The sequence below is a fragment of the Paraphaeosphaeria sporulosa genome (assembly GCF_001642045.1).
Source record: "Paraphaeosphaeria sporulosa strain AP3s5-JAC2a unplaced genomic scaffold CC84scaffold_4, whole genome shotgun sequence".
NCBI lineage: Eukaryota > Fungi > Ascomycota > Dothideomycetes > Pleosporales > Didymosphaeriaceae > Paraphaeosphaeria > Paraphaeosphaeria sporulosa.
The window spans coordinates 681,077-691,976 of record NW_017253363.1 but is presented as its reverse complement, the minus strand read 5'-3'; the positions used below and the strand labels follow the sequence as shown (position 1 = coordinate 691,976).

The 10,900-nt window shown below is 53.6% G+C and overlaps 2 protein-coding genes across 2 annotated transcripts; both read left to right on the top strand.

Annotated features, from left to right (window-relative positions):
* The first annotated feature begins 46 nt into the window (after positions 1-46).
* Positions 47-7,609, top strand: CC84DRAFT_1142851 (uncharacterized protein). Its single transcript, XM_018176382.1, has 2 exons — positions 47-7,104; positions 7,158-7,609. Exons 1-2 carry the CDS (start codon positions 312-314, stop codon positions 7,457-7,459), a joined length of 7,095 nt encoding a protein of 2,364 aa, XP_018037161.1. The 5' UTR covers positions 47-311; the 3' UTR covers positions 7,460-7,609.
* Positions 7,610-7,744: 135 nt separating this feature from the next.
* Positions 7,745-9,661, top strand: CC84DRAFT_1204482 (oxidoreductase-like protein). The gene is made up of 2 exons (XM_018181908.1): positions 7,745-8,979; positions 9,043-9,661. The coding sequence occupies exons 1-2, from the start codon at positions 8,227-8,229 to the stop codon at positions 9,586-9,588; spliced, it is 1,299 nt and encodes a 432-aa protein (XP_018037160.1). The 5' UTR covers positions 7,745-8,226; the 3' UTR covers positions 9,589-9,661.
* Positions 9,662-10,900: the final 1,239 nt, after the last annotated feature.

Below are 10,900 nucleotides of genomic sequence, written 5' to 3'. Positions count from 1 at the left end.
ACAGGCGGGCGGCGGCGTCTGCGTCATCTGCCAGACGACCTCCATCGGTCCTGGAGGCTGCCTGCGTGCCATACCAACGACGACCGCTGAGCTCTCTGATCTCGCTCAACCGTGGCGCAAGCTGCGTTGCCACGTCGCGCATCTCGTCCTCACACGCTGTCCGCGACCTTGCCATGCAATCTTGCGCTCCTCACCGCGACTCGACGCACTACGCGAACCATACCTGATGCCATCCACTTGCTGCTGCCACCACCTCTACCCCCTCGCGGCCCCAGGCAGTCCATAACCAGGCCTACTCGCCACGAACCACCATGGCGCAGGATTCGCGGCGCCTGTCCGGGGCGCTCCACCAGCTGCATGCCACGGCATCGCGCTCCGAGGGCCTGACCACGTTTGGCGACTTTACGTCCCCGCCACCTGCGTCCGTAGCGAACGATGCCAAAAGCTTTGATATGGTTCAGAGCGGGCTCAGTGGCCTGTATAGCCGCTTGAAGGCTTCGGTGGGTGGCAACAAAGAACAAGGCCACGAGCATCTGGACGAAGGCGCCGTTGTGGGCATTGGCGCGAAGAACAAGGCGACCAAAAAGCCAGCGCTTCCAAAGAGCCCTGCCGGAACTGCTGTATCCTCGCCTGTGGTGGTCTCAGTGCCTTCGTCGAGATTGCAGTCACCGCTTGCGCCGACATTCCCAGATCAGCCCCCTCCGCCATCCCGCGACTCGAATGTCTCAGTCTCCGCAGTATCTGCCAAACCTTCGTTGAATGGATCTAGATCTTCACTCGGAACCACGCGCTCGAGACCGTCCATAAGCTCCCCTGTAGACTCCCACAAGACCGCTCGCGAAGACGAATCCTTCACCCATAGCCCTCTCAGCACGATAAGCAAACCGCATGGAACCCTCGCGGTTGACTCGGCGTCTAGGAACAATTCTTCGAGCGGTCTACCCTCTGGATCCAAAAGCAGGGATGCGTCGCGTTATCGCTCCGAGCGGACCAGCTACCGACATAATAATGAAATGGACCTCGTGGAGCGCGAGAGCGACACGACTGAAGATGATGTAGTGCTCGTAGAAGGGGACAGTAACGTGAGAGACAAAACTGGGTCCGTGTTTCCGCTCGACGTACTTGGCGATGACCTCGCTCGGGTCACTTCTCGGCCAGAAAGGCAATACAAACCGGTGAAAGAGCTCTCCAGTAACGAATCTCAAGCCACGGAGGTACCGCACGTGACTGCCAATGCTCAAACGCCTGTTCTCGCGCCAGCCCCTCAACGCCCTCCACTGGTACAAGTGGGACCGTCTCATTTGCCCGGCTTCCACCCCTCGCGAATGTCTTCTTCGGATGGACTGAGCTCCGTCATGACGAGCACTACCGTCCGCAGCCCTGCTGTACCGCCTATTGAAGAGCATCAACGCTCAACTATCAGGCCATCAAGCACTCTGGCGCATGCTGCTCCTTCTCAGGTCCCGCGGAAACTTCTTAGTCGCGAATACTGGATGAGGGACGAAAATGCGAAAGATTGCTTCAACTGCGGTGACGCATTCTCCACCTTCAGACGCAAGCATCATTGTCGCACCTGTGGACAAATATTCGATTCCAAGTGCACCGTCATCGTATCTGGCAAGATGTTCGGCCAGACAATGAACGTGAGAGTATGCAAGCCCTGCGAGGATATAATTCAAGGGAATGGTGACGATTCTTCCGAGTACACCGACGACGGAGACCAAGCTTCTCTCTATGAACACGACGATGATGGACTGGACGCAGACCAGTTTGATCCGTCAGAAAGTGACCACACCAAGATTGGAACTCCAACTATTAGCATTCCCATGTCAAGAAAGGTGGGTAGTGAAAAGAAACGTCGGTCTGCAGTGATCGAAGTCGCGCCGCAGCTTCCCAGACCGAGCTCTTCTCGATCTCTGCGTTCATTGAGTGGCCGACCACGTTCGTCTAGTCACAAACGCCATCATCAACATATGCGCAATGTTAGGCATGATGAAAGGGCACCCTTCCACCAATACCATACAGATCTTACCCGAAGTCGATCAGCACTTCCCGCCTTTCACCATGATAATATCATCGATCCGGATCTTGCTCCTTTCATGTCAGACGAGGGTTCCAGTGATGAAGAGCCGGCCAGTATCTTTGCGACTCTGCGGGCCGACTCACCATCACACGCTACTATGGACAACGAGAAAGGAGGGCTGGGTGGACTACTAGCTGCTATGCGAAAGGGCAAAGGTAGAGCCGATAGGAACACTTTCGGCGGTGCGCACGCACGAGACCCGGATACGGTGAGTATTACAAGCCGTCAGTTCAACAGGCACTCCAAGCGGAGGAATCTCAGCGTTAGCAGTATCACACATAGACCTTCACCTCGAAGGTCAAAGAGTAACAGCCTATTAAAACCCTTCGGCGCTGGCTTTGGCGGAACATCCCCGAGCCCCCAGCCGGTCATACTACAACCTCCTCCCGCGCCGCCATCTGCCTCAAAAATCACTCGTAGCGCTTCTATGCAAGGTGGAAATGCTCCGCAAATCGAACTCAATCAAGCAAGTTTGGAACACGTCCGCAGACTGTTGAAGCAAATGTTGCAGGACGCCAGCATATCGCATACCTCGAGTTGGGAGAGAGCCCTTGTTCCAATACTCTTGCAGTGCACAGACGACGTCAATCCAGATCTCCATAGAGGTGATGATATCGACATTCGACATTACATCAAATTGAAGAAGATTCCGGGGGGGAAACCCCGTGACACATCTTACGTCTCCGGCGTCATCTTCTCGAAGAACGTTGCTCTCAAGAGCATGCCTCGCAATGTCGCCCATCCAAAGATTCTCATCATCACATTCTCCGTTGAGTATGCGAGACACCAGACACATTTCATGAGTCTAGACCCGGTCATTGCTCAAGAAAGAGAATACCTCAAGAACATTGTCGATCGGATCGTGGCTCTCAGGCCCCATGTGCTGCTTGTTCAACGCAACGTCTCTGGACTCGCTCTAGAATTCCTGGAAAAGGCAGGCATTTCCGTCGCCTACAATGTGAAAGAAACGGTCTTGAACGCGGTCGCCCGGTGCACCCAGTCCAAGCCCGTGTCTTCTGTCGATCAGCTGGCGGATCCGTCACGCCTTGGACGTTGCGGAAGTTTTGACGTCAAGACATACGTTCACAAGGGTGTCAAACGGAACTACATCTTTCTGTCCGGTTGTCAACCGGATCTTGGATGCACGATAGCTCTTCGAGGAGATGAAGCGAAAAGCTTAGCCAAGCTGAAGCGCATCACGGAGTTCATGTGCTATGTGGTGTACAACCTCAAGCTTGAGACCTGTCTGATGCGGGATGAGTTCGTTTTGATTCCTGTCACCTCGGACAGTGGAACAATAGCTTCCAAAAAAGATTTATCGGCCTCACATAACATCGATGGCGCCTCGATCCAAAATCCTTCCATCGCAGGCGATGATACCCAAACGACCGCACTCAACTTAGAGGTCCCACAAGATGCCCCAGCGCCATCATTCTATAGCGAAATGGTGGAAAACCATCGTACCAAGCTGTTATCTGCATCACCGTTTGTCAAATTTATGCAACCTTACTTGCTCAACCAAGCTCGCGAGTATGAGAAGAAGCTTGGCTATCTGAAGCAGTTGCGAGATCAGTATGCCAATCCTGAGACGGATACTGAAGGCATGCCCCAAAAGTTCAAGTTAGTCCAGCCGGAAATGGTGCATGGTGTAGTCGATCAAGCGTCGAAGCAAGTACGCGAGTTCCTGCACGCGGTACACGCATCTGAGTACGAAAAAGCACTGCATAATTACAAGACCCAGAAACGGCAGTGGGAGGCTTACCTAGCGACCAACGTCGAACTGTTCGACCCCTTCAATCATCAGAAGATTGCAGTCCTCTACAGCGTAGTCAACACAGCCTTTTCGACGCCATGCATCGGACCAGATATCATCGCCCTGAATTTCTATCAAGAGCACGATTTTGATGATGGCTTCACTCCGGATTGCACATTAGGCCAATATGTCGAAGACCTCTGTCACGGAGTGAACTCTCTCTGCGAGGTGGATGGATGTAACCGTAGAATGGTGGATCATTCGCGACAATACGTGCATGGGGAGGGACAAATGAGTGTCATTGTCCAGAAATATGCCTCCAAGATCAAGGGTTTGCAGAACACAATCCTGATGTGGAGCTGTTGCAGAATATGTGGTCAGGAGACTCAAGTGATCCCGATGTCGGACAGCACGTGGAAATATTCGTTCGCGAAGTATCTCGAACTAACCTTCTGGAGCAGCCAATTGCACCCGCGCGCCGGCCTATGCCCTCATGATATCCACAAAGATCACGTTCGGTACTTCGGATTCAACAACGCGGCACTACGTGTTCAGTTTGACCCGGTCTCCCTGTACGAAGTCACTGTACCCCGCCCTATCGTCACTTGGAAAGTCGACAGTGATCTCCGACTGAAGAATGATCAATTCTTGAAGATCGAGGAACGACTCGACAAGTTCATGGTGTCTGTGCGCGCTCGCATCAAGGGAATCCACGTTGAAAGTGTCATCCCCGAGAAGGTCGAGCTCTGTAAGACAGAGGTTGACAGACTCATGAAGCGTGCCAACGACGAGCACGATTGGCTGAAAGCAAAGCTCCAAGACAAATACTTGAACTCAAAATACTACGAAATCATTCCTATGAATCGAGCCATACGTGCAATCCAAGAGAAGGCGATTGCATGGGATGAGACGTTTACTGAGTTCGAGCAGCAGTATTTCCCATCAGAAAAAGACATCAGGCGACTGGCCACACTTCAGCTGAAGAAGCTTTTTCTGGAGCGCGACGAGTCTACAAGCTCGTTGACTTCCGTAGAGGAAGGGTCAGAAATCGCCGAGGAACCAGCACTCAACGAGAAAGGAGAGTCGCTCGCACTACCACCCATGCCTTCGAGCATGTCACCCGAGCGTGCACGAGATATGCTTAATTCGGTCGTGGAAGAAGATCATTCGCAGAGCACTGCGCCAACTGATGGTGAATCAAGGAAGATACTGGAATCCACATCAGCACCAGGAGAAGCGAAGCCGGACCAACTTCTGCCTGTTCAAACATCATATGACGCACTAGAGCGAGACGACGTGAGGCATCTTGATCTAGCTGTGTCTTCAAGATTCTCGGAGCCCCCTGTGCCCACAGACGAGGAGCTCCTCAAAACCCCGACGATGTCGCCTGAGCAAGATCCTACCGGGCCTGGATCGCCTACACCTACCGCGCTGCGAGTGGATCCAATCGACAAGGTGGTGGCCGATGCTATCGACAACATGCCCACATCTCCCACACCTTCGTATCCTGCGGGTGGCCTCTTAGAGAGCAAGATACCTCGTCTGGTAGACACCATCCGTCGCGAAACAAGCTCTCACACAAGACCTGCGACTCTAACTCGAACCCAGTCGCAACCAGGCGGCATCCCGAAGAGTCCTAGTCCACCGCACATTGCGGCAGCTAGCAAACCTTCGGAGCCCACCAAAAGGATAGGCGGTGATGCTGCAAGAGCGATGGATAGAATAACTGATAGACTTTCTCTTGGCACATTCAAGCAGGGCAAGTCCTCTTCGAAGATACCTCGATCCATACCCATCTTCAGAAGTCAGGGGGACTCATCTAAGGTATCCAAGCTTGCGGAGCATTTCGAGCAACTTTCACGGGAATTTCAGAGGGAGCGAATGCGTGAGCGGCGCAATGAACGCAGTCGGCAAGTGCGGGCTTACCCATTAGCGTCGTCGAAGCCGATTGTGGAAGTGTACATGGACGTCCATGAAGCTGTGCAGGAACACAACCCGTCGGACGAAGAGGCTGCTTCACCAGCACGCATCAGCATCGACAGTACACTCGAAGACAGTACCTTGACTGAAACAACTGGCGCAACACCTGCTTCTGAGTCTCCAAGGGTAGAACGGGATCCTCAGGAGTCCCATGCGCATCCCAGTACTGGAAGCCAACCAGTGACACCCAGCCATCCTCCTTCGGACTTCGAGAATGAACTGAGTGACGTTGAGATAGCACCCGAGGATATACCTTTACCGGATTCGGATCTTCTTTCCATGACGGAATCGCAGCTGGAAAATTCTCTAGAATTACCGAAGCACGAAAAGACAACTCTGATGAAGATGCTTACCAGCTTTTGGTCTGAACGGTCGGCAAGTGGTTGGACGCCTCTGGACTACCCTTTTGCCCAGATAGAGCACGTTTGGGAAGATTCTGATATTATTGTCCGAGAGGATGAGCCAAGTTCGATCATCGCGCTTGCGCTCTCTGCACCTCACTACTTGACTCAACTTCAATCCTTCCGTGGCGACCGCGTCGCGTCTGAGAAAGGAGGCAACGGGTTAGAAAATTCAGAGGCCTCGATCGAACGCAACTTGTTGCATGAAGCGAATAGCAACATCAGATATGGCTTCAACAACCGCGGGGTTAAAGCACAGTGTAAGATATTCTATGCGCAATCCTTCGACGCTCTTCGCCGCAAGTGCGGTGTTGCGGATCGCTTTGTAGAATCGCTTTCTCGATGCTCCAAGTGGGACTCTAAGGGTGGAAAGTCGAAGTCAATCTTCCTCAAAACGCTGGACGATCGTTTCGTGCTCAAAAGCCTGTCGCCTATCGAGGTCCAGGCCTTCTTTCGATTTGCGCCAAACTACTTCGCGTTTACGCACCAAAACCTCTTCAAAGGTCTGCCGTCAGTGATCGCAAAGATGTTTGGTCTGTTCCAGGTTCAGATCAAGACACCTACTGGGCGTGATTTCGACTGGTACATGCTCGTTATGGAAAACTTATTCTATGATCGGGAGCCGAATCGGCGATACGATCTCAAGGGTAGTATGCGGAATCGCAAGATCGAATCGACTGGTGAACGCGACGAGGTTCTGCTCGATGAAAACCTCGTCGACATCATTTACAGCGAGACGCCCATCTTTGTCCGTGAACATACAAAGAAGCTGCTCAAGGCGAGCGTCTGGAACGATACCCTTTTCCTGTCCCAGAACAACGTTATGGACTACAGTCTTATGGCCGGTTTCGACGATGCAAACCATGAGATCATCGTCGGTATCATTGGTAAGCTCTCCTACTTTGCACCTTTGGTGACAACTTGACACTGACGAACATAGACTGCATTCGCACTTATACGTGGGACAAGAAGCTCGAGTCGTGGATCAAAGATCGTGGCAAGAACAAGCCCACAATCACATCGCCCAGAGACTACCGCAACCGCTTCCGTAGTGCCATGGACAAGTACATCTTGCAAGCGCCCAATTGCTGGCATCAATTCTCAGGGCGAGTGGTTGGAGGGGCTCTCCTAGGTACTCGTAAGACGATTATGCTGGAGCCAGGCCCAGCCAGTGCTTCCGCGCAAATAATGGAGGTAGAGGGCGGCGAGCAGGAGAAAGCGGAGGCTGCGACGCGTATTTGAGGTGGTAGAAGTGGCATAGCATAGCGATGGTGTTGGGTTTTTGCTCTATTCAGACGTGCCTTTGGGATATCCATTGGATTAGCATCTTGGGGGTCTTTTTCTGTCTCGTTTGATATATGCACACATGCAACAAATACAACATCTTGCAGCAATCTGACCCACCAACCACTCATGCCTTTCCAGACTAGTCTCGTCGGCAACGGAACCGCTGGGCCAGAAGCCGACGAACCTAGCACATTTGCCGGTCAAGCTACCCCTCCATCCTACTTTGTCATAGTGCGGGGCATCCGCATCCCGCTGCGATGTTTTGCCAGCACTTTTGCCGGTGCGACAGCATAAACTAAGAGGCATTTTTCTCCTCTGAGCGGTTGAACGGGTCGAGGCGGCGTCGGGGCCGCTCGGTGCGGGTGGGGGGTTGAGGCTCATGTTATCCAAGCAGGGAGAGACGATATACATAGACGGGTATTGTTCAGAAGTCGTCCGGAGACTTTGCCGAATTATCAGAGGTTCGATCGTCGCGACGAGTTCTTCTTTATTGCAAGGTTCTCATCTCTAATCCACACTCTCATACACTCTCTCCTCCAAGGCATTAGGCTTCACTGTACAAATACTACTACAGTCACGACTCGGGAAGGCGTACCAAACACTACACTGCAGCAGACAACGCATCTAACGTTGTTCGATGCGATCCGCAGCCGTAGCAAGTATAGACACATAGATATCTCTGCGAGCGTACCACCACCGCAACTTCCAAACACCTCCCCACCATGTCCTCGAAACCCGCGATCGGTTTCTGCGGCCTCGGAGCCATGGGCTTCGGCATGGCCACGCACCTCGTCAAGCAAGGCTACCCCGTCACCGGCTTCGACGTGTACGCGCCGACGCTCGAACGCTTCTCTGCGGCCGGCGGCACGCCCTCGACCTCGCTCTCTGAGTCCGCAAAGGACAAGGCATACTACATCTGCATGGTGGCCACGGCGCAGCAGGCAGAGCAGGCGCTGTTCGGCGACGACGGCATCGTCGCGGGCCTGCCGCAGGGCGCGGTGCTGTACCTCACCAGCACGGTGCCAAGCTCGTATGCGCAGAGCGTGGAGAAGAAACTGGCAGATGTCGGCAGAGGCGACATCTTCTTCATCGATGCGCCGGTGTCCGGGGGTGCGATTCGCGCGGCCGACGGCACGCTGAGTATCATGGCGGGCGCGTCCGAGGCGGCGTTCGAGAAGGGCAAGTTCCTGCTGGACGAGCTGACTGCGCCGGCGAAGCTGTTCATCGTCGCGGGCGGCGTGGGAGCGGGTTCGAACATGAAGATGGTGCATCAGGTGCTGGCGGCGATCCACATCATCTCTGTGAGCGAGGCGTTTGGGTTTGCGGCAAGGCTGGGGCTCAATGGGAGTGATGTGAGAGAACATGTCATCGGTGGGAAGGCGTGGAGCTGGATGTTTGAGAACCGCAGTGTGCGGACGTTGAAGGAGGATTACTTCCCCGGTGCAAGTGCTGTGACGATTATCCTGAAGGACACGGTATGTATACGATGTGCCTGAGGTTGCCAGAGGTGTCAAAGGGTGGAGTGCTGACGTACGCAGGGCATCATCACCTCAATGGCGAATCTCGTCGACTTCCCTGTGCCACTGTGCTCCATCGCAGAGCAATTGTACATCACCGGCCTGAACAAGGACTTCGGCGCACAAGATGATGCTGGCCTCGTGCGTCTATGGACGTCTGAGCCCGTCACGAGCTTGGCCCCGCTCGCAGACGAAGACAAGAAAGCAAAGCTCGAGCTCGTCAGCAATCTCCTCAATGGCATCCATCTATGTGCAGCCGCCGAGGGCATATCGTTTGCAAAGCATCTTGGCGTCCCCCTGGCACAGTACTATGAACTTTGCGTCGAGGCAGCAGGCGGTAGCACACAGTACAAAGAGCAAGGCACGAAGATGATTGACATCATAGAAGGCAAGCAGGGACATGAAGGTGCCAGTCTTCGCAGCTATCGCGATGGATTGAAGGCGGCCATAACAGAGGCACGGGATAAGAAGATTCCTCTGCATTTGGGCAACGGGGCGTTGACACTGATAGAACAGGCTGGCAAGGAGCAGAGCCTGAGTTCCTTGCTGAAGCTATACAGCGTCTAATTGGAGGAATGTATGCTGTAGGATGTAATCAAGATACTTCGAACATATCAAAAGTGTGGTTTTCGGGATAGACATGCACTTTGGGAACCACAATGCTTATCCATGATGATCATGCGTATTGCCAGCATAGAGATAGTAGCAAACCGCGGTAGACACATGTATCACTTGCTGCTCCTGGAAGTAGTGCGGGAATGGCGCCACTGATACATCCAACTGATTACTGAGCGGGATATTTCGACCTGTCCTTGTAAGTACAGAAGCATCATAGCCAGTTACCGCAAGATAGCAAGATTCGCCGTGTCTTCCTTCGTACGAGCTACGCGGGCAGACGGACGAGAAGTTCCTATCAACCGGAGGCGTGGCGTCCTGACTCGATGGAGACCTCTGATCGGTGTAACTGCTGACAGCCCATTCTCGTTTCTGGTGGCAGGGCCACGAGACTGACACCGATCACATCAACTACCACGATACGTGTACATTGTGCGAAGACATGCCCCATCCCGCCTGGTGCTGACCGACATGACTCTCCGCAATGTACGCTGTAAGCTTACACGACAAGGAAGCCGGAGATTTTCTATTCCGCAGACCACGCTGGCTGAACAAGCGGCCGCCTCAGGGGAATTGCATCCTGGCTCAGGCACGTCCGGTAACGTCGTCCGTGAGCAAGTAAGAGTGACGACGCGCAGTTGAAACATCAGGCAATAGTACAATCTCGAGTACAGTATAGCTCGTACCGACGAACATGTTGTCTAACCATCTGCCGCGGCAATTGATAACAGCCACCCCCAAGGTCCGCGCCTCGCAGCGTTTCAGGCACGCATTGGCGACACGTCGGCACGCAATTGCCAAATCGATGGACGCAATTTGATGGATCGCTCTGCCGCACCGTTGCATGATCGTCTCCGCGTGCGTCCGCTTGCGTGCACACGTCGATCCGACGCCCACGGTCTGATCGAGATTGCCAGGGACGACTTACAGTTCGGAAAGACGCGTGGGATGGATGCATCATCGTGCTAAGCGCGCCGTGCGCGACATGCCGTCGGTGCCTGTGCCGCAATCGCCTGGAGAACCCCAGAATTAGGGTTCGTCAGGATTACGAGGGGAACTAGGGATGTATAGGAAAGGCTGCAGGGGAGTTAGATAAGCAGTGGATCGTGTGGAGCATTGATCATATTGAAGGATGCAGCGAGGTGTGGCGGGTGCATCAGGGACGGGCACCTTCAATCAATCGAAATTTGTATTACTGTAAGTACGTATGTATGTAAGCGGAGGAATTCGCGGAAGGGACTGCGCTCGTCGGTACTTGCATTTC

Coding starts and splice junctions, on each gene's coding strand:
- CC84DRAFT_1204482 (XM_018181908.1), top strand. CDS start 8,227: ATGTCCTCGAAACCCGCGATCGGTTTCTGCGGCCTCGGAGCCATGGGC. Junction 8,980..9,042: donor CGATTATCCTGAAGGACACG/GTATGTATACGA, acceptor TGACGTACGCAG/GGCATCATCACCTCAATGGC.
- CC84DRAFT_1142851 (XM_018176382.1), top strand. CDS start 312: ATGGCGCAGGATTCGCGGCGCCTGTCCGGGGCGCTCCACCAGCTGCAT. Junction 7,105..7,157: donor GATCATCGTCGGTATCATTG/GTAAGCTCTCCT, acceptor TGACGAACATAG/ACTGCATTCGCACTTATACG.